Source organism: Dendrobates tinctorius, unplaced genomic scaffold, assembly GCF_039654945.1.
Source record: "Dendrobates tinctorius isolate UK_male_01 unplaced genomic scaffold, ASM3965494v1 ptg000163l, whole genome shotgun sequence".
Classification (NCBI taxonomy): domain Eukaryota; kingdom Metazoa; phylum Chordata; class Amphibia; order Anura; family Dendrobatidae; genus Dendrobates; species Dendrobates tinctorius.
In genome coordinates, this window is record NW_027361830.1 from 9,188,709 (window position 1) to 9,212,351 (window position 23,643).

The following is a 23,643-nucleotide window of genomic DNA, read 5'->3' on the forward strand; positions in this document are numbered from 1 at the left end:
GCCATCCTACTCCAGTCCTGCCTTCAGTGTTCCTGTTCCATCCTACTCCAGTCCTGCTGTCCCACTCCAGTCCTGCCTCCAGTGTTCCTGTTCCATCCTGCTCCAGTCCTGCCGTCCTACTCCAGTCCTGCCTCCAGTGTTTCTGTTCTGTCATCTATACTTCAGTCCCACAGTCCTACTCCGGTCCATCCTGAGCCGCCCCTCTCGGTACCGGCTCCCGCGGTACTCGAACCCCTGGGCCTGCTCCTAACGGTCCCTGTTCCACTTGGCAGCTCGCCCGGGGCCCTCTGTGCCACGGTCCAAAGGGTCCACTCCTGGAGTTTCCGGCTCCAGACTACCCACGCTAACAATTACTTGATGTTTTATATTTCTTGCTTGTTGTATTAATTATTTATTTGTCCTATTCCCTAAAATTTATAGAGATTCTATCAGCAGTTTTTTGCTATGTAATCTGAGGCAGCAGGAGAGAGAGAGTCTGAAACCCAGAATTCAGGGATGTGTCACTTGTCAAAGTGTGTGCTGTAGTTTTACTAACTGTGAAGGATTTATTACTGTGAGATTAACATTGCTGGACTAGTCTGGCAGCGCCCCCTCCTGTGTCTATACCCATTATTTATGGAGAGCCTGGTGTGGGCGCGGTTATCTTTCTCAGCTCTGCTTCTTTCCAAATCTAAAAGCTATACTTGTGTCAGTAATGCTGTACGCATTAAAGTGATCTATCATTGGATTCAGCTTCTTTGTCTACAATTGCCATTTTTTGTTAAAGGGTTATTCAGGACTATTTAATTTTTTTTTTTTACTATGGGCCTAAGAACTAACAGGCAGGTAGTTTCTTACTATCTGCTTTATGTCCGCAGTGCTGATCTCTGCTGGCAGAGAACGATCACAGACCACTCCTGCTGGCTGTTCTGTGGCTTTCATGTGGACAGAGCAGAGACTTCTCTGCCTTACTGCGGGGAGTTGGATGTCAATCAGCATGAGGTCGGCAGTCACAACACATTGATAGATCAGCCCGGAAAACAAAGAGCTGCTCTGTTAAAGGGAATCTGTCACCGCTTTTTTCGAATATGAGCTGCCGGCACCGCCATCAGGGGCTTATCTGCAGCATTCTGTAATGCTGTTGATAAGCCCCCGATGTAACCTGAAAGACAAGAAAAAGGAGTTAGATGATACTCTTCGGGAGGGCAATCTGGTCTTGGTCCGATGGGTGTTGCGGTCTGGCGCCTCCCTTCTTCATACGATGTCGTCCTCTTCTTCCCTTCCTGTTGTGGCTCCGGCGCAGGCGCACTGCTCTGCCCTGCTGAGGGGAGAGCAGAATACTGCAGTGCGCAGGCGTCGGACCTCTCCCGGAGCCTGCGCACTGCAGGACTCTGCTCTGCCCTCAACAGGGCAGAGCAGTGTGCTTGCGCAGGAGCCATAACAGGAAGGAAAGAAGAGGACAGCATTGTATAAAGATGGGAGGCACCGGACTGCGACACCCATCGGACCTGACTATACTCACCCCGGCGTTCAATCTAACTCTTTTTTTCTTATCTTTCAGGTTACATCGGGGGCTTATCTACAGCATTACAGAATGCTGTAGATAAGCTCCTGATGTCGGTGCCGGCAGCTCATATTCGAAAAAAGGGTGACAGATTCCCTTTAACATGGAGCAGCTGAATCTCCGGCAGGAGCGGTTCATGACCCCTCTGATCTGTCACCCATTGAACAGGTAGGTTCTATTAGCAACTACCTGCCTGTTAGTTTTCAGGCTTATAATAAAAAATCAAATGGTCCTGGATAAACCCTTTAATGGCACCAATGAAAACTAAATCACAAATTTTCTCATGAAAAATCGTGCCTAATACTGTACGACTTAAGTATGTTGACAAAAAAATGCAAATGTTCTGACCACCAGAAGTCAATGAGGCCTCTTGGTTAAAATTGCAAAGACCTCAAAGAAAAATTGAGCTGTAAAGTGTGTAAGGTAGCGCTTGTCATTCAGGTAGGTGATACTCGCTAAGCAGCCGATAAATCACGTCTGGCACAGGTTTCTTAACATAACTCAGTCCATTCGGTTTATTATGCGGCATAAACCAAAGCAGCAGCAACAGAAAGTTCATATAAACAGCATAGCGTCCATGACAGAGCTCCACTCTGTTTATCCTGTGGTCACACAGGTTGTGCAATGTCCAGCACACAGGCTCTCTAGCCTCACAGTTATATCCCCTGTGTCCGGATTACCTCATAGCTGCTTCTCAGCGCCGACGTTCATTCCCTCCAGGGAACTCTCTCACACACACGTCTCCACGTGTACAGAAAGGCAGACACGTCTTCCTCATTCAGTCTCACGTCAGTCCAGACGAGACCTTCCATACGGACCAACCGGGTCCAAGCATTCACTGATGTGAGCTACCCTGGCCACCTTATATGGTCCGTAGCCACGCCCACCGGATCACATGGCTATGACCTCATCACAGGTCCTTTAATCATTCACACACATATACTTTACTATGGCATGCTAAACACCCGCCCCTAGGTGGGTTTGTAGGTGATTGATCCCACCCGTCTCCTCAATCACCTGAATGCTTCTCCCTAATACATTGGCACGAAAGATCAGCTCTGCTGATCAGCACATAATCAAGCCTTCATTCCAAGGCCACCCACCTTGGGATACATAACGATCCTTTAGCACCCTGCTCCTGTTACCACTCTGGACATGGCTATCTGTCCGTCCTGGGACACCCACACAGCGCCCCCTAGCGGACCCAGTGGTCACTACACCACAAGTGGTTGTCTCATTCTGCGTACTTATGGCATATCCCACCACTGGCAGCCACATCTATCTACAGAAAGTCTTGTAATGCCAAGAATTGAGAGGGTCCAATACATTATGCCCACTCATCGGTAAAATGAAGGGGCAGAAGTACTTCGCCAAGCACTTATCTCCCTGAAAAATGAGGATGGTTTCAGTAGAAAGCCTATGGAGCAACCTTTAGAAAAACTTGGAGGAGCACTTCTGCCCTGCATTTTATCAATTGAAGAGGGTCTCAACACAGGTTTGTTATAATTGGAGCAGCACGGTGGCTCAGTTTTTAGCACTGTTGCTTTGTAGCCCGAGGGTTCTAAATTCAAATCCTACCAAGGACAACTTCTCCCACACTCCAAAAATATACTGATAGGGAATCTGGATTGTGAGCCTCAATGGGGACAGTGATGATAATGTCTGTAAAACGCTGCGGAATATGATGGTACTATATAAGTAAGTGAGTAAAACAAATAATTTAAACTGGGGAAGCGAAGATTGTACTTATTGTACTTCTGTCGATCCCATGAGTATGCCATTGTTTTATTTGCTCTTTTTAAAAAAAATCCTCCATATGATTGCAGAGATGCAGGCTTTTTTAGTTAATGATGATTTTTCTTGTCTTTATCGACTAGCTGTGCTCATTGGGTCATAATGCAAAGCACCCCAAAGCCATGCCCCCAGAGAATCCTGTAAGCCGCGCCCCCAGAGAACCCTAGAGGCCCCTAGAAAATCCTGTAGGCCGTGCCCCTGGAGGCCCCCAGAGAATCCTGTAGGCCGCGCCCCCAGAGGCCCCCAGAGAATCCTGTAGGCCACGCCCCCAGAGGCCCCCAGAGAATCCTGTAGGCCGCGCCCCCAGAGGCCCCCAGAGAATCCTGTAGGCCGCGCCCCCAGAGGCCCCCAGAGAATCCTGTAGGCCGCACCCCCAGGGGCCCCCAGAGAATCCTGTAGACCGCACCCCCAGAGGCCCCCAGAGAATCCTGTAGGCCGCGCCTCAGAGAATCCTGTAGGCCGCGCCCCTAGAGGCCCCCAGAGAATCCTGTAGGCCACGCCCCTAGAGGCCCCCAGAGAATCCTGTAGGCTGTGCCCCTAGAGGCCCCCAGAGAATCCTGTAGGCCGCGCCCCTAGAGGCCCCAGAGAATCCTGTAGGCCGCGCCCCCAGAGACCCCCAGAGAATCCTGTAGGCCGCACCCCCAGAGGCCCCCAGAGAATCCTGTAGACCGTACCCCCAGAGGCCCCCAGAGAATCCTGTAGGCCGCGCCCCAGAGAATCCTGTAGGCCGCGCCCCAGAGAATCCTGTAGGCCGCGCCCCAGAGAATCCTGTAGGCCGCGCCCCAGAGAATCCTGTAGGCCGCGCCCCAGAGAATCCTGTAGGCCGCGCCCCAGAGAATCCTGTAGGCCGCGCCCCAGAGAATCCTGTAGGCCGCGCCCCAGAGAATCCTGTAGGCCGCGCCCCAGAGAATCCTGTAGGCCGCGCCCCAGAGAATCCTGTAGGCCGCGCCCCAGAGAATCCTGTAGGCCGCGCCCCTAGAGGCCCCCAGAGAATCCTGTAGGCTGCGCCCCTAGAGGCCCCCAGAGAATCCTGTAGGCCGCGCCCCTAGAGGCCCCAGAGAATCCTGTAGGCCGCGCCCCCGGAGACCCCCAGAGAATCCTGTAGGCCGCGCCTCTGTATAAAGAACAAAAATAATCTCTAAATTTTGTGCTCTCTAAATAAATAGTCCTTAATCTCTGGACCCATGTAGTGGATTTTAAAAAGGAAAAATGCAAAATACTCAGAGGAGCATCAGGAATGAAATAGGCCAAAACTGGCCACTTTTGAAGTGGTGACAGATCCTATGTAAAGGACCGCTGGAAACCTTAAAATATGTTTTATCCCATATGTTGGATAACTTGTAATTCTGCTTCTGTTTCCGGTGTGTGGCTGAACCAGAGGAACGTTGCTGGTATTATGCTAGAGTGGCCAGTGTTACACGCCAGCAGATTGCTGATCCATGTGTTGCTGATCTATGGGTTTCCTTCATCTAGGGTCATACATAATGAAATGGTTTTATAGCGGGTAACCACAAGCAATTTATACAGGGGATGACAACGTGGAATGTGATCTTCATAATCCCGGAGGATAAATTGGGCAGATTAATGTCAAATCTAGAAGTCAGTCAGATAAATCAAGGGCCAGGCTTGAATTATGTAGGAGGAACTGATGAATATATAAGAACCTGGGAAATAGAATCCACCAATTTTTCAGAATTTGGCCGCCTTGCCGCTACCTCTGCTTTATTTGTTAGGAAGCGCTCTCTTTCATGACCTAATAAATTATCTATGGCTGGTGCAATCTCAAATAAATCCGTGTAATAATATGCTCAGTAAATGGAGTCTTTTATTGCTGTAGTCTTGCATTTGTGGGGTTACAATATGGGTTTGTCAATGTTTCTGTTGTTTAGAGTAGGTCTTAGTAAATCATTGAGCTGGCCGCCGCCAGTGAGGACCACGTTTCCGTTATTGATTTTCACTCAGCGTGAAGTAGCTGTGTACATGCTTACATTGTGCATTAGGAGATATTACTTGTCTGTTAAATGACTAGATTGTGTAGTCGTAGATGTAGTAATAGGAAAGACCACCTGATGGCAGTACTGAGCTAAACACCGATTCATCTATACTGGATTCAGGAATGGCGCTGCTGGCTTTGCATAAAGCAGATTTCAATCCAAAAGTGATGTAATAGGATAGATGGAAAACTTCTAAGCTGTAGACAATGGATTATCTATATATGTATCTCAACTTTTTGCTTTATCACATGAAAATATAGACCTCTGAACATGGAAGCTGTAACACTAAGAAGGAATAGTCATGGAACTATAGAAATCACAGGATCGATAGACATGTTAACAAGGATCTATCACCTGTTCTTTGCTACGTCATCTGAGAACAGCATAATTTATGAAAAAACCCTGGTTCCAGTAATATATCACTTAGTGCACTGGGTTTCGCAGTTGTCGTTAGATGTAGCATAGCTCAGAAAGCTAACCCCTCTCAGACCAGGCGCTCTGTGTATGTGGTAGATCGGCTCACTCTGCTGCACACAGAGGTAGTGACGGGAACACTGCGGCTTTAAGGATGCACTTGGTTTAATGGATACAGCATAAACCAAGGTTTAAGCATAAAATAAACACTGCACTCTGGGCAAAACAGCTAAACAAAATAAAATGGTAACACGACGTGCAGTTCTTGAATTACTGGGGGTTAGCAATGTCCTTGAATAGGTACCACGTGCTCAAACACCTTCCTGGACTCTTCCTCTCCAGGCAGTCAACAACCCAGACTGCCCCTGGAGTCAAGCCCACACCATGTGACTCCTCACCTATGTGACTGATCACATGACCGTGACATCACACAGGTCCTGCCAGCACAGGGCGGTGCCGGCTCTACAGGTGTAGATAAGGTGCACCCTCCAACCAACTCTTTGAATGTCCACATAAAACCAGCCCATGTATCTAACTTTAACTTAAGCCTCACAATACTTTAGTGTGCTGGAGGAAAATTCTCTGGCTTTATATCACTGACGCCATTAAGCGTAGTGACACATATCTCCCATCCAGTACTTTACCAGTGACTTTGCCACAGTACATTGTATATTGACATTGAGCTGCTAATCAGTGCTGGGGGTGACATTGGAACAAGCAGTGATAATCTTCTGCTAATAAAATGCTCATTGTATTGAAAGAGCACACAGCCTAATAGGTGACACATCACTGACATCTGTGTATCATAACAAACACTTACAGATTCCCTTTAGTGATATAAAAATGATGAAAAAATGGATATAAAATGTTCAGAACATCATGTTTAATTCAGTATCGATTATGAGGACCACATGTAGAACCAACCCACTTAGACACCTTGGTATGATATCAATGAGGTTAAAAGGGTTTTTCTGGTTTAAGGAGAAGAGTCTGCACTCTATGTGACTGTAGACTGCGAGTCGTGACACATTTTGCGATGCACGTACTGTTAAGATTCCTTGTATTCCCTCGCAGCTGTGTGATTTTGCATACTTGTGGTCACCTGCCAACTAGAATCCTGCACTTCTCTAGTTTCTCTTATATTTACGGAAGCTGCATGAGACTAGTCGGCATGTGACCACAAGTATGCAAATCATGTAAGTACCTGCGGTTATTTGATCGTTCACCTAGAAGGGAGTACAGGGAATAGTGACACACTGTCACAATTTGGCAGTCGCATTTATTGACTGCAGAGTTTTTTTTTCTAAGGACCACCCTTGATGAAATGAATGAGGGTCCTTTTGTTGTGTTGTGTGCTTGTGACCACCATGCTGTATTTGATGTAACAGAGAATAGTGATGGCGGAGACCTGTACACCTATAGGCTCATTCACAGGTACACAAGATGGTTTGCTGGTCACTTTCTGAACCTTCCCATTCCAGCAGAAAGCAGTATAGACAGTGTGCTTGGTGCAAGGTAATGCAGGATCTGTTACACGATGTGGCGGTGGGCTGAAATCGCGTCACCTGAAGTCAGCTGCACGAAGGAGGAGGGTTAGCAGAAGCTTGTGACATGTTGCTGTTGGCCACTAGATATAATAGGAGGTAGCTACTTGGACCAACACATAATTTCCAATGAAGGACAATTCCATTTATGTATTTAACTCCAGAGAAATGGGTATTGACACAAAGAACAGTAATGTGAGCTGTACAGACGCCACTTTATGATCCTTGAATTAAAGGTGTTATCCAGGACTATTTTATTTGTCTTTTTTACTATTGGTTTAAGAACTATCAAGCAGGTAGCTGCTGACTACTTGCCCTTTCTGCTGGTTCAGGACAGTCACAAACTGCTCCCACCAGCAACTCTGTGGCTTCCGTTGATGTCATGTCGACAGCGCATCTGCTTCTCTTCCTTTCTGTGCTGTGACATGCTGATTGACAGCCGGCTCCCCACTGCCTAACTGCGGGGAGCCAGCTGTCAGTTTGCATGACACCTGCCGTCACACCCCATTGACAGAGCAGCCCAGAAGAGGGAGAGCTGATCTGCTTACGTGAAGCAGCAGGACCGGTCAGTGACCGCACTGAGCCAGCGCCAGGTAGAACAATCAAATAGTTATCAACTACCCGCCTGTTTACTGTTAGGCCCGTAGTTAAAAAAAGTAAACTTGTCCTGAAACGCCTTTAAGGTGCAGTTATGGATGGTGGGTCCAATATCCAGTGATGAGAATGTGGGCACAGCCGTGTATATGGACATTATTCAACAAATCACTGCTCAGGTAACTGATCGCATGCATGAGTAGTGTTCGTTTCGGGGGTCTGTTTTTCGCGGCCCACCCTGTATTAGTCTGTTGGGGTCGATTTACTCTAAAAGTTCTAACTGTAAAACCTGATTTCTTTGCTCTTTCCTATGTGGGAATATATGAAGTAATACTGTACATTGAATCGTCTCTTTCATTTGCAGGCGTGGCCGGTGTTTTCTAGAGGATGCTACTGTTTTTCCTTGTTGGCTTGATCGTCCACTTTGTCTTCTTCACATCAATTTTTGACATCTACTTTACCTCTCCACTGGTCCATGGCATGACGCCGCAGCGTACGCTGCTCCTACCACCTGCAAAACGACTGGTTCTGTTTGTGGCTGATGGATTGAGAGCCGACACCTTCTTTGAGTTGGATGAACATGGTCTTCCCAGAGCCCCTTATCTTAGGTGAGGTTAAACTTTGAGACTAAGATTTTTGTTAATTTTTTTTTCCGTAAGAATCCTTTCTGGTTTAGCAGATTTTTTTCAACTAATAAGAAAAATTTCTGGTTGCATAATCTTTGTACAACAGTTTATAATTATGTATAAATCTAAATTACCGTATATACTCGCATATAAGCTGAAAGTCCCCCTCTCGGCTTATACGCGAGTCATATAGCCAGGGGGTAGGTGGGGAGGAGCGGGGGTGTCACATCATACTGACCCCCCCCTCTCGGCGCGTCTCTGCAGCCCTCCTGCTTGTCCCAGGGTCCCCCTTCCTTCCTTCAGTGGTCACATGGTACCGCTCATTAAAGTCATAAATATGTGCATATTTATGACTTTAATGAGCGGTACCACGTGACCGCTGAAGTAAGGAAGACTGTGGGAAAATAGGGCTGCAGAGACCGCGTCAGTGGAAGGTAAGTATATGCTATATTCACCTGTCCCGGTTCCAACGCTGCTCGCCGCTGTCTGCCCGCAGGGTCCCTCTGTCAGTGATGTTCAGGCAGCAGAGGGCGCGATGACATATTCAGTGCGCGCCCTCTCTGCTGCCTGACGTCACTGACACAGGGACCCGGCGGGCAGACAGCGGCGAGCAGCGTTGGAACCGGGACAGGTGAATATCTCAGGTGCCGGGTCCTGAGCCAGCGGCGACACCTGTCCCCCATAGCGCGCCGGTGTCTGCCTGCTCAGCACACCGGCACCTGGCCCACAAGGACAAGAGGTGAGTATGTCTTTTTTTTTTTATACCTACAGTAGCGGCAGCAGCAATATATGGGGGCATAATCTGTGGGGCATAATCTATGGAGCATCTTATGGGGGCAGCATATGGGGTGATATTCAATGGAGCATCTTATGGGGGCCGCATATGGGGGGATATTCAATGGAGCATCTTATGGGGGCAGCATATGGAGGCGTATTCAACGGAGCATCTTATGGGGGCAGCATGTGGGGGCATATTCAGTGGAACATCTTATGGGGGCAGCATATGGGGGCATATTCAATGGAGCATCTTATGGGGGCAGCATATGGGGGCATATTCAATGGAGCATCTTATGAGGGCAGCATATGGGGGCATGTTCAATGGAGCATCTTATGGGTGCAGCATATGGGGGCATATTCAGTGACGCATCTTATGGGGGCTGCATATGGAAGCATATTCAATGGAGCATCTTATGGGGGCGGCATACGGGGGCATATTCAATGGAGCATCTTATGGGGGCATATTCTATGGAGCATCTTATGGGGGCAGCATATGGGGGCATATTCTATGGAGCATCTTATGGGGCAGCATATGGGGCATAATCTATGGAACGTCTTAGGGGCCAGGGCATACTATTCTATGGAGCATCTTATGGGGCAATTATTAACCTTTGTACAGCATTATATGGGGTGTATTTTGTATGGAGCATCTTATAGGGACATCATGAACTGTATGGAGCATTATATGGCTTTATGCATCCACTAGCCCTCTGTGTCTGTACTGTTACACACGTAACATTATGGCTGGTCAATACAATCAGGGCAATTGTTACCACCCACGTTTCGTGTCTACCTTTTTCCTCATAGATTGTAAGCTTGCGAGCAGGGCCCTCATTCCTCTTGGTATCTGTTATGATCTATGTGATTATTGTTATGTTGTAATGTCTATCGCCTGTACAAGTCCCCTCTGAAATGTAAAGTGCTCCGGAATATGTTGGCGCTATAGAAATAAAATTTATTATTATTATTATTATTATATAGGGCTCCTGATTCAATATGGCTATTCAAAAACATTTAACCTACTGATGTCTCAATTAATTTTGCTTTTATTGGTATCTATTTTTATTTTTTAAATTTACCAGTAGCTGCTGCATTTTCCACCCTAGGCTTATACACGAGTCAATAAGTTTTCCCAGTTTTTTGTGGCAAAATTAAGGGGGCCGGCTTATACACGAGTATATACGGTAAATGCTAAATTCATAATTTTTTTTTTGCTTCCTGATCTATACATTGTGATAATTTTATTTCTATAGCGCCAACATATTTTGTTAAACTTTACAACTCAGGGGGGACTTGGACAAACAAGGTAAGACGTTACAAAGTTACAGTTACATATACCAAGAGGAGTGAGGGCCCTGTTCCCACAGTCTATGGGGAAATATGGGTAAAAATTAAAGTGGTTGTTGTCTAACGTCCGGCCATCAGTATAATAATTAGTGGCATTCAACTACTGCTGCATAAACCAGTCACATCAGCCGGTATCTGTAAGGGGCCGTAGGAAGGACTGTGGGAGCCGCCGTCTATTATGGGTAAGCAGGAGCTATGTATGGCCGCACGTGTCTCTGGTATTTAGGATACTGATTACGTTTACCTCTTCTTATCAGTCCTTGTGCTGCTGTTGGTATACACCATGGCTATTTATTATTTTCTCCTGCCCCTTTTGGTTATACCTTGTCTTCCACTTCCCCCCTAGCCTACCTTCATGTCTCCTCCATATTTTCCTCAATGCTTCTTGTTTACTGTCTGTCAGATATTTAACTTGTATGTGATATTTGAATAATAAATTACTTTGTATATCATCTGTAGAATTTTTTATATACTCCATTTTTTTGGTTTCCAGTATCTGTACAAGTACAGATACAAAGTGCCATTGAGAGCATGTAAGAGAGAAAATGGAAAAGTTAGTTGGAATAAAGGGAGAGCAAGAAATAGTTAGATCAGTGAGCCGAGGTGATGGTCCACTCTAAAGCAATGTGTGTTTATTGCACCCTTGAAACTGGATACTGGGAATTAATCAGATTGCCTGGGGTTGTGCATTCCAGAAAAGAGGTACACCACGAGAGAAGTCCTGGAGACCGAAGTGGAAGGATCAGATTAGAGAGGATGTTAGTTTTAGGATGAGATGGTGTTCTGCCCACAGTTTTTTTCCCCCCTGTTCCACTATGCCTGGCCACGTGTTCATGTTTTCAGTGAAGCGAGAAAAAGCTATTATCAGATTCCTCCAGCTGTTGCTTTCCTACCACTGGAACAGAGGATCAGGCATGATCGACTCTGACATGCCCAATCCATCTTTCTCCTGACATTTGCCATCTGGGCACACACAGGATATAGTCAACACGCTTGGCAAACATTTATTCATTTTTTTTGAGCAGCTTAACCCCTTAACATCCAATGATGGGCATAGCCCGTCATGGCAGGATGTCTGTTTCGGCATCAGGACTGACTATGCCTGTCATGCATTTTAAACCATCACTGCGTGTAACCATGCAGTGGCAGTTCAGTGCCGACATCTGTCTGTGACATCTGAGAGTCACAGGAAGAGGTGCAGGGACCAATGCCGTCGGTCCCCCACCCAGATCGCGCAGGAGATGCTAAAATATCAGCACTTCCTGCCCGATCAGTGCAGCAGCTCAGCTCTACCAGTGACTGAGCGTCTGCACTAACAGCGAAGAGTGGTGTCCGCGCCGCCCCGGGCTGTTAATCCTCTATTTGCTGCAGTCGAGTGCAGTCGCAGCATTCAGGAGGGACGCAGAGGGACGGGAGCTCCCTCTGGCTTCAGATCGGTGTCCTTGTGACATCATCATGGGGCCGGATTGTTGCCATAGTGACTCGGAGTCATCAAGTTACAAAAAGCCTCTAAGACCATTCTCACAGCATGGAGTCAGAAGCTTTCACTATAGGTATAATCCACTGCAATGCTAGTGCATTGCAATGCATTATACCTTCAATCAAAGTGAAAAAAGTGAAAGTCCCATAAAATGACAAGGTAAAAAGTTAAGCATTTTTTTTTAAAATATGTAACAAAAAAATTACATAATAAATCCACTAATAAATACACATTTTTATGAAAAAAAAAAAATAAACAAAAAAGTGCACATTTGGTATCGCCGGTTCCAGAACAATCCAGTCTATAAAAGTGTCACACTAGTTTACCCCTTCAGTGAACGCCGTAAAAAAACCCTCAAAAAAGTAGCAAAGTATGCGTTATCATCATACCGCTTGGCAAAAGTAAACGCGATCAAAAAGACGAATGAAAATTAAAATGGTAGCACTGAAAATGCCATCTTGTCCTGCAAAAAGCAAGCTGCCATACAGCGCCATCAGCGGAAAAATAAAAAAGTTAAAGCTCTCAGAATGAAGCAATGCAAAATTAATTATTTTTTCTATAAAAGTTTTTATTGTGAAAAAGCGCCAAAACATAAAAAATTATATAAATGTGGCATCACTGTAATTTTTCTGACCCAAAGAATAAAACTGACTTATCAATTTTACCACAGGCAGGACGAATAAAAAAAACAAAAAGAAGAATTTCTGAATTGCTGGTTTTTGTTCATTCTGCCTCCACAAAAATTGCAATAGAAATCGATCAAAAAATGTCATGTGCCTGAAAATCCACAAAAACTTCAACTCATCCCGCAAAAAACAAGCCCTCACATGACTCTGTGGGTCAAAATATGGAAAAATTATAGCTCTCAAAATATGGCAATGCAAAAACTTCTTGCAAAAAAAGCTTCTTTTAGTATGTGATAGAAGCTAAACATAAAGGATATACCGTATTTTTCGGACCATAAGACGCACTTTTTTCCCCAAAAATTTGGTGGAAAAATGGGGGTGCGTCTTATGGTCCAGATGCACTTACCAGGAGACACCATCCGAGGCTGATGGGCGGCGATTTGGCAGATGATCGGTGGTGCGGGAGCTCCGCCGGCATTGGTGGAAATCCCGGAGCCCCTGCACATCCATCTCGGGCTGGTGCGGCACTTTTGCAGGTGATCGGTGGTGCAGGGGCTCCGCCGGCATTTTGTGAAAGGAGCCCCCGCACTTCCATTGTTGTAATGCTGATTTTAAAATGGCCGCGCATAGTGAGATCTCGGGAGATGAGATGTCGTCCCGGGAGACGAGATCTCGTCTCCTGAGATCTCACTGCGCTTGCGCCGCCCCCGGCGGCCATTCTCCTGAAGCTCAATTCAGCATTACAGCAATGTAATGCTGAATTGAGCTTCAGGAAAATGGCCGCAATGTAATGCTGAATTGATCTTCAGGAAAATGGCTGCCGGAGGCGGCGCATGCGCAGAGTGAGATCTCAGGAGACGAGATCTTGTCTCCCGGGACGACATCTCGTCTCCCGAAATCTCACTATGCCGGTGGAGCCCCCGCACCACCGATCATCTGCCAAATCGCCGCCCATCAGCCTAGGATGGATGTGTGGGGGCTTTCACAAAATGGCAGAGCCCCTACACCACTGAAACTACTGCACCAGCCAGGGATGAGCCAGACCACCTCCTGTGACCCCACTCCACCAGCGTTCCATATCACTCCCTACCCCCCAGGTAAGCTGAATAATTCGGACTGTAAGACGGACCCTCATTTGACGCATTAATTTTTTTCCCTATTTTTCTTCTGAAAATTTGGGGTGCGTCTTATGGTCCAGTGCGTCTTATAGTCCAAAAAAATACGGTAAATCTGGTATTGCTGTAATCGCACCGACCCGAAGAATAAAGTCGCCTAATCACTAATACCGCATGAGGAATGGTGTAAAAAATAAAACCAATTCTTCACCTGCTGTGAATTTGTTCATTCTGTCTCCCAAAGATCGCAGTAAGGCTTGGTGCACGTTTATCCTGTGCTCTATGCTGAGCGCTTACATCGGGGTTTCCATGTAAATCTCTGAAATACATGATTCAGACAGAACCACCGTCGGAAGATTCCCTTTAATGAGTCAGATGGAGGCACTGTGAACGCCATAGGACCTGTGAACCGGCGGTGTCCGTCTTTTTCAGCGTACATAAAAATGCAGTCCATCATAGTTTTGTGCACCTCTGAAAGAGAGGATGACGCTGAACAGTGATCAGACAGAGTCCAGAGCAACTCTGCTTCCTCATTATAGTGAATGGATCCCTCAGGGGTTTCATCTGTCACGTGTCTCGTAGATTTAGATGGAAACCCCAAAGTATGTGCTCAGTGTAGATCTCCAGATAAATGTGATCACAATTGTTATGAAAAATGTTCCCAATAAAAGCTTCAACTCAATCCTCAAAAAAAATTCCTACTCAGGTCTGTCATCTGTTAACAGAAATATAGGGGGCTTCCACGTTACTGGTAGCACAAAGGCTCTGAAAAAGCCAAAAGAAATTCAGCAAATTCTGCGCTCCTAAATCCAAATGCCTCCCTTCTGAGCCCCAGTGTGCATAAACCACCTTAAGGCTGTGTGCCAACGATGCGATTTTTAAGCGTTTTTGCCACGATTTTCAGCGCGAAAACGCTGCGAAAATGTTTAAAAATCGTGTACAGAACGCCCCCCATGCATTCCTATGGCATTCCGCACATGCTGTGCTAATGCTGCGCTTTTTTCCGCGGCAGAAACGCATCGTGGAAAAAAACGCAGCATGCTCATTCTTTTGTGCGGAATCGCAAAGATTTGCCGCGATTCCGCACCCATAGGAATGCATGAGAATTGCTTACTTCCCGCATGTGGCTATGCCCACCATGCGGGAAGTTAAGCGTCTCATGTGCGGTGGTACCCACGGTGTGGAGGAGAGGAGACTGTCCTCCAGGCCCTGGGTACCATACCCCTGTAAAAAAAAAAGAATAAAAAATCGGGGTATATTTGCCTTCCGACGTCCCGCGCTGCATTCCCGGCCTAAGCGTTCCCAGTAATGCCTTGCGGCAAGGTCCTGTGATGACGTAGTCTCGCGTGACTAGCGGTCTCGTGAGATCGCTATAGTAACGCGAGACCAACGTCATCACAGGTCTCGCAAGGCATTACTGGGAACGCTGAGGCCTGGGATGGCAGCGCGGGACGTCGGAAGGTAAATATACCTCGACTTTTTATTTTTTTAATCATTTTTCACATTCTATCTTTTACTATTGATGCCGCATAGGCGGCCTCAATAGTAAAAAGCTGGTCACACCTGTCAAACACTATGTTTGACGAGTGTGACCAACCTGTCAAATCGCTTGGAAAGTGCTTGAGAAAATCGCGGCAAAATCGCGAACAGAATTGCGGTGAAATCGCGCGGGAAAAAAACGCGTGATTTCTGGGAAGGAGTCCGGTTTTCAGTGTGCATTTTAAAACGCAACGTGGGCACATGGCCTTAGCATTCACATTTGGCAGGGGTATAATTTCCAAAATGGGGTCACGTGGGGGGGGAGGATTTCACTCTCTAGCACTTAGGGGGCTCTGTATATGGAGTCCACAAACTATTCTAGAAAAATCTGCGGTCCAGGAGGCAAATATCGCTCCATCCCTACCGAGAGTCTCTCTATGGCAAAGCTGCACTGTACAGCCATGGTGTATTTTTAAATTCGGCAGAAATTGTGGGACACATACTGGTGCCAAATTTACAAAATTCTTATGTGAAAATGTTAAATCTGGGGCTATAACAACATTTTCGTAGTAAAAATGTAATAATTTTTTCTTCACTGCCCAATGGTATAAAATTCTGTGACACCCTTGATCTCAATATGATCATTACACCCCTAGATTAATTCATTGATAGGTGTAGTTTGTAAAATAGAGTCACTTACGGGGCGTTCTATTGTTCTGGCACCTCAGTGACACTCCCAGTATGTCATGGCACTCTCAAACAATATTAGTAAAATCTGCACTATAATATGGCGCTCTTTCCCTTTTAGCTTTGCACTGTGCCTCAAAAGTAGTTTTCACCCACACATGGGGTATTGGCACACTCAGGAGAAATTGCACAACAAATTCTGGGGTCCATTTTCTCCTCTTACCCTTGAGAAAATAAAAAAATTGGGGCTAAAAGAAAATTTTTGTGGGAAAAATGTTTGTTTCTCCTTCATCTCATTGGGGGACACTGGTACTGTGGGTGTTTGCTGCCGCCATCTGGAGGCTGACACTAAGTAAACAACACAAGGTTAGCTCCTCCTCCGCCGCATACACCCTCGCCCCGATTACGGGCGGAAACCAGTTTTATGCTTAGTGTCTTTGGAGCATACTGTACATGTCTGGGTTTCTCCAGACTTCTTTTTTTTTTTTTGTTCCTCTCTCTATTTTCCATGAAGATAAGACAGGCGTGACGGACCCTATTGAAAGGGGCCGATCTCCCCAAACCAACAACGGGCGAGCACGTGTTGAGTATCGTCTCCACGTATCCTTTCCCGCATTGTGGGACATATCTGGGCCATTTTCCCCAGACTTTTTTTTTCTTCTCTTTTCTCTTTGGCTATGAAGATTAGACAGGGGCAACGGATCCTATTGAAAGGGTCCGATTTCCCCAAACCATCAACGGGCGAGCATGTGCGAGTGTCCCTCCACGTATCCTCTCCCGCGACGTGTGACATGATGCCAGACTTAGCCCTGTCCACCCCTAGGTATAGAAACCATGGGCTTGTACAGAGGCACAAGACTAGTCCGTGCGGCCCCAACGCTAGACGGCGGTGCTGCAAGGCGGCGGATGGTCCCTCTCCTCATCCCTGGAAGGAGGACGGAGCCAGGGTGCCTGCACCGTCCCGGATTTACCACCCATTTTCCCCCCTGTACCTGATCGGGAGAAGGCAGGAAGATGGCCAGGGAGGGCCCTGCGGCGTCCAGAGGGCCGGAGCCCTTATCTTCAGGCGGAACAGGAGGTGCATGCAGAAGTGTACACTGCATGCATCGCTTGTAGGGCCTCATTTCCGTGGGCGCAGAGCAATAAACTATGCGAAGCCTGCAACTCCGAACGCGCCCAGGAGCCCTCCCCTGCGACCGAGCCCAGGGATTTTAATCCTTCGGAATGGGCCTTATCGCTATCGCAGTCTATGGCATCGCTTACAAAGGCGATCGAGTCTCTTCACGTCCCAGATAGGGGCAAGGATAGTGCCTCTCTGATCTGGGAGGGATCCTCCACCTCACAAGAGCCTCCGGCCTGCAGGGGCCGCTCTCATTCCAGGCAGGCGCAAAGAAATCGAACCCACAGAGCGTCTCCCGGCCCATCCGGTGCCTCGGCATCCGTGAGTTCGGCATCACGCTCACCTTCACCAGTTGTCGGGAGCGGGCAGAGTTCAGATGATGACTCAGACGAGCCGCTGGACCTAGATACCCCGGGGTGTCGGGAAACAATTGACAGCCTCATTGATGCTGTTAATCAGACTCTGGAGATTGAGGATGATGTCACCTTGGTCTCAGGCCATAAGGTATCCTTCAAGCGGACTAAGCGACCGCATAGGGTGTTTGGCTCTCACCCAGAGTTTGAGGATATAGTGCAGCATCACAGAGAACGGCCGGATAGGCGTTTCTCGGGCCAGAAGACGATAGAGTTGAGATATCCGTTTGCCCCGGAGCTTTTTAAAAAATGGGCGGAATCCCCAGTAGTGCATCCACCGGTGTCACGCTTGGCCACGAAATCCGTGTTATCTGTGCCTAGTGGTTCCTGTATCAAAGACCCCACTGATCGACTCATAGAGAGTTTGGCTCACTCAGTTTTTGAGGCATCAGGATCAGCACTCTCTCCCTTGTTTTCGGCAACGTGGGTAGCCAAGGCTATGATGTCATGGTCAGAGTCATTGAACAGGGTCTTGCAGGATAGAGACCTGCCTTCAGAGGTATCAGAGATTGCGAGTCAAATCGCTATGGCTGGTGACTACTTAATGCGTCCTTGGATGCGGCCAATTGTGCGGCACTTGCGGCCGCGAATGCTGTAGCCATTAGGAGGGCCCTATGGTTAAGGACATGGCGGGCCGATTCTATTTCCAAGAAGTCGTTAACTTCCCTGCCTTATCAGGGTGGCCCCCTGTTCGGGGAGAAATTAGACCAGTTCATTTCCGATGCCACGAGGGGGAAAAAGCAGCTTCCTCCCGCAACAAAGGGCCAAGAAGCCATTTCGCCAAGCTCAGGCACGGTTTCGGGCCTTTCGCAGCCCCGGTTGGACGGCAGCAGCCAGCTCTGCCACTCCACGTCGCTCCAACCAGGATAGGGAGCGACAGGTCTCATATAGAGCCGCCAGCCCAGGGCAAGGGGAGCCAGGGTCCAGAAACCCTCAGCCAAATGACTCAGAGCACTTTTTAGGCGACATCAGCAGAGTAGGTGGCCGCCTGCTCTGCTTTCGCCATGTCTGGGTCACGATAGCACGCGACTCATGGGTGGCGGAACTGGTGTCCGCTGAATACAAGATAGAGTTTTTCAAGTTTCCCCCAAAATGATTTTTTCTGTCGCGGCTTCCCAAGGTGGAACCCCGGGCAAGGGCGTTGCTAGGGGCCATTGATTCACTCCAGTGCAACAGAGTAATTGTTCCCGTACCAGAGCACGAGAAAGTGCAGGGTTTTTATTCCAATCTGTTCGCGGTCCCCAAAAAGGACGGGACAGTCAGGCCGGTTTTGGACCTGAAGCTCCTGAACAAGTTCATCAGGATCAAGCATTTCCGAATGGAATCTCTCCGTTCAGTTATAGCGGCCATGGGCCAAGGGGAATACTTGGCCTCGATCGACATCCAGGATGCCTACCTGCACGTCCCCACTTTTCCTCCGCATCAAAAGTGTCTGCGGCTCGCCATCAATGGCCGACATTTCCAGTTTGCAGCACTGCCCTTCGGGCTCGCCACCACTCCCAGAGTGTTCACAAAGGTGATGGCAGTCGTGATGGCCGTCTTACACTCTCGAGACATAGTCGTCTTACCATACTTAGACGACCTCTTGGTGAAGGGCCCCTCGTTTCGGGCATGCGAGGAGAATGTCTCCGCTTAGGGTGGTTGGTCAACGGGAAAAAAATCATTCCTTGCCCCAGCGCAGAGGATTTCTTTTTTAGGGATGATTTTTGATACCTCCCAAGGGTTGGTAATTTTCCCTTGGGACAAGGCTCTAGCGCTCCGGCAAGTAGTCCAGAAGCTTCTGCAGCCAGTCCCGCACACCATTCCGTTTGGGATGAGAGTGCTAGGGAAGATGGTGGCAGCAATGGAAGCGATTCCTTTTGCCCAATTTCATTTTCGCCCCCTACAGCACGCCCTCTTGTCAGCCTGGGACAATAACCCGTTCACACTCGATCATCAGTGCCGGCTATCCTCGCAGGTCAGACAGTCACTGGAGTGGTGGACGAGCAGGTCCTCCCTGCTGCAGGGGAAACCCTTTCCCCCAGATCACTGGATAGTGGTCACAACCGACGCCAGCCTCCTTGGCTGGGGAGCAGTTTTTCGCCACCACACCACCCAGGGACGATGGTCGCCGTAGGAGACACGCCTCCCCATCAACTTGTTGGAAATACGAGCAGTCCGGCTGGCACTGCAACATTTTCAGCACCTTCTAGTAGGACGTCCCGTCTGAATTCAATCGGACAGCGCCACGGCGGTGGCTTACGTAAATCACCAAGGGGGCACGCGCAGCAGAGCGACCATGCGCGAGGTAGGACACATGCTTCGCTGGGCCGAGAGGAACCATTCAGTAATATCGGCGGTCCATATCCCGGGCGTGGAAAATTGGGCGGCGGACTTCCTCAGCCGGCAGGGTGTCGCGTCGGGGGAATGGTCTCTGCACCCTGAGGTCTTCCAGCAGATTTGCCAACGGTGGGGAACACCGGATGTGGATCTGATGGCCTCCAGGGTGAACGCCAAGGTGCCCATGTTCGGCGCTCGGGACCCGCGAGCGATCGCAGTGGATGCGTTGGTTCTGCCATGGAACCAGTTTTGCCTTCCATACTTGTTTCCCCCGCTGCCGCTGCTCTCGAGGGTCATCAAGAAGATCAAAACAGAAGGGGTTCCAGCGATTCTGCTGGCTCCAGACTGGCCCCGCCGAGCACGGTACGCAGATCTAGTGCAGCTGCTCGCCGACGTCCCTTGGCGACTGCCAGAGCGCCCAGATCTACTGTTCCAGGGCTCAATCTTCCACCCGAACTCAGGGGCCCTGTGTTTGACGGCATGGCCATTGAATCTTGGATTCTGACCCAGGCTTTGTTCAGCCGACAATGTGGTAGCCACAATGATTAGCGCCCGGAAGGCTACCTCGGCGAGAATTTACCACCATACCTGGAAGGTCTTCTTTACTTGGTGTCGAGACCGTGGTTTTTCTCCACTGACATTTTCGATTCCCAACATCCTAGCTTTTCTTCAGTCAGGCCTAGACTCAGGTTTGGCCCCGAGCTCCCTTAGGAGACAGATATCGGCGTTGTCCATCCTGGTCCAGCGAAGAATTGCTACCAATATGCAGGTGATGACTTTCATCCAGGGAGTTTCCCACTTGGTACTTCCCTATAGGGCGCCCCTGGACACCTGGGACCTTAATCTGGTCCTGAGTGTTCTGCAGGAAGCTCCTTTCGAACCACTTCAGGATGTTCCTTTGTCGTACCTTTCCCGGAAGGTAGTATTTTTGGTAGCCATAACTTCCATTAGGCGAGTCTCTGAGTTGGCTGCCTTGTCCTGCCGAGCACCGTTTCTCACCTTCCACAAGGATAAGGTGGTGCTCAGACCAGCTCCCCCCTTTCTGCCAAAGGTCGTGTCCTCCTTCCACGTTAATGAAGATATTGTCTTGCCCTCATTTTGTCCAGCGCCGGTACATCGCGTGGAAAAGGCTCTTCATACGTTAGACTTGGTGAGAGCACTCAGAAGGTACGTGGCGCTGACGGCACCCTTTCGTCAGATGGACACGCTGTTCGTGCTCCCCGAAGGGCGCAGGAAGGGACTCTCAGCCTCAAAATCGACCATAGCCAGATGGATCCGTCTGACTATTCAGGAGGCCTACCGCATCAGGGGTGCGCTGGTTCCAGCAGGGATTAGAACGCACTCTACCCGGGCAGTGGGTGCCTCTTGGGCGCTTCGGCACCTGGCTTCAACGGAACAAGTGTGCAAGGCAGCGACCTGGTCCAGCTTGCACACGTTTACTAAACATTACAATGTCCATACTCAGGCTTCGTCAGATGCGAGCCTGGGTAGAAGGATTCTCCAAGCAGCGGTGGCGCACCTTTAGACAGGAGGTGCATGTAGCTTGAATTAGTGAGTCAACTTCCCACCCAGGGACTGCTTTAGGACGTCCCACAGTACCTGTGTCCCCCAATGAGACGAAGGAGAAACATGGATTTTTGTGAGTACTCACCGTAAAATCCTTTTCTCCGAGACGCTCATTGGGGGACATAGCACCCACCCTGTTAGCCAAGTTAGTTCTGTTTTTATTTAATTAATGTGCATTTTTTGTTGATGTCAGGGTGGATCTTTTCCTGACATATTGTTATCTGCATTAAGGCGGATTTTCGTTATTTCTCCGACTACTTTTGCAATAAACTGGTTTCCGCTCATAATCGGGGTGAGGGTGTATGCGGCGGATGAGGAGCTAACCTTGTGTTGTTTACTTAGTGTCAGCCTCCAGATGGCGGTAGCATACACCCACAGTACCTGTGTCCCCCAATGAGCGTCTCAGAGAAAAGGATTTCATTGTGAGTTCTCACAAAAATCCATGTTTTTTTTTTTTTTAATTTTCTTAGCTCTGTTATAAACTTCTGTAAAGCACTAGGTGCTTTAGTGGTTCAAGATGCTCACCACACATCTAGATACGATCCTTGAGGGGTCTGGTTTCCAAATCACTTTTGAGGGGATTCCACTGTTTAGGCATATCAGGGGCCCTCCAAAAGTGACACGGCATCTGCTCTCGATTTCAGCCAAGTTTGTGTTAAAAAAGTCAAACCTTTCTCCTAACCTTCCGGGTCCTGCCGTGAGTTAAAACAGTGCTCTTCCTCCACTCATGGGGTATCAGCGAGCTCAGGAGAAATTGGATAACAATTTTTGGTGTCCATTTTCTCCTGCTACCTTTGTTAAAAAAAAATTGGTGCTAAAAGATGATTTTTGAGGAAAAAATGTGATTTTTAATTTTTCACAGCTCTATGTTATAAACTTCTGTGAAGCACCTTGTGGTTCAAGGTGGCCACCATGCAACTAAATACATTCCTTGAGGGGTATAGTTTCCAAAATGGGGTCACTTATGGGGGGGTTTCCACTGTTTAGGTTCATCAGGTACTCTCGAAATGCGACATGGCGTCCAGTCTCAATGTCAGCCAATTTGGCGTTGAAAAAGTCAAATGGCGCTTCTTCCCTTCTGAGCTCTTTCATGCGGCCAAACAGTGGTTTACCCCAACATATGGGGTATCCGCATACTCAGGACAAATTGCACAACAACTTTTGGGGTCCAGTTTTTGTTATTACCATTTGGAAAATAAAAAATTGGGGGCGAAAAATCATTTTTGTGGAAAAAATGATCTTTTTTTTCACGGCTCTACGTTATTGCCTTCTGTGAAGCACTAGGGGGTTCAAAGTGCTCACCACACATCTAGATAAGTTCCTTGGGTGGTCTAGTTTCCAAAATGGGGTCTCTTGTGGGGGGTTTCCAGTGTTTAGGTACATCAGGTGCTCTCCAAACATGACAAGGTGTCTGCTCTCGATTTCAGCCAATTTTATATTCAAAACCTCAAATGGTGCTCCTTCCCTTACGAGCCCTGCCGTGTGCCTAAAGGGGGTCTTCCTTCACGCAGGGGTATAGACCTACGTAGGAGAAATTGCACAACAAATATTGTGGTTCATTTTCTCCTGATACCCATGACAAAATAAAAAAAAAATTGTGTCCGAAGTAAAATGTTTGTGAAAAAAAGTTAAATGATCATTTTTTCCTTCCACATTGCTTCAATTCTTGTGAAGCACCTGAAGGGTTAATAAACTTTTTTTTAATGTAGTTATGAGCACCTTTTGAGGGGTGCAGTTTTTAGAATTGTGTCACTTTTGGGTATTTTCTGTCATATAGGCCACCAAAGTGACTTCAAATATGAGGTGGTCCCTAAAAAAAAAAACGGTTTTGTAAATTTTGTTGGAAAAATGAGAAATCGCTGGTCAAATTTTAACCCTTAACTTCCTAACAAAAACAAATTATGTTTCAAAAATTGTGCTGCTATAAAGTAGACATGTGGGAAGTGTTATTAACTATTTTGTGAGACACAACGCTCTGATTTAGGGGCATAAAAATGTAAAAGTTTGAAAATTGTGTAATTTTCAAACTTTTTGTAGAATTTACATTTTTTTCACAAATAAACACAAGAAATTTTGAAGAAATTTTACCACTATCATAAAGTACAATATGTCACGAAAAAACAGTCTCAGGGTATGTGCACATGTTGCGGATTCGTGTGCGGAATTTTTCACGTGGAATCTGCTTTTTTTTGGCAGAATCCGCAG

At 47.6% G+C, this 23,643-nt stretch overlaps 1 protein-coding gene across 2 annotated transcripts in view; it reads left to right on the forward strand.

Annotated features, from left to right (window-relative positions):
• The window catches only part of PIGN (phosphatidylinositol glycan anchor biosynthesis class N), a 509,674-nt gene that overhangs the window by 10,237 nt on the left and 475,794 nt on the right, over positions 1-23,643 (forward strand). For both annotated transcript variants that reach the window (XM_073550192.1, XM_073550191.1), the window contains exon 2: positions 8,248-8,491. In XM_073550192.1, coding sequence (XP_073406293.1) covers positions 8,271-8,491 — 221 coding nt within the window. In that variant the 5' untranslated portion in view covers positions 8,248-8,270. The remainder of the gene's footprint in view (positions 1-8,247; positions 8,492-23,643) is intronic.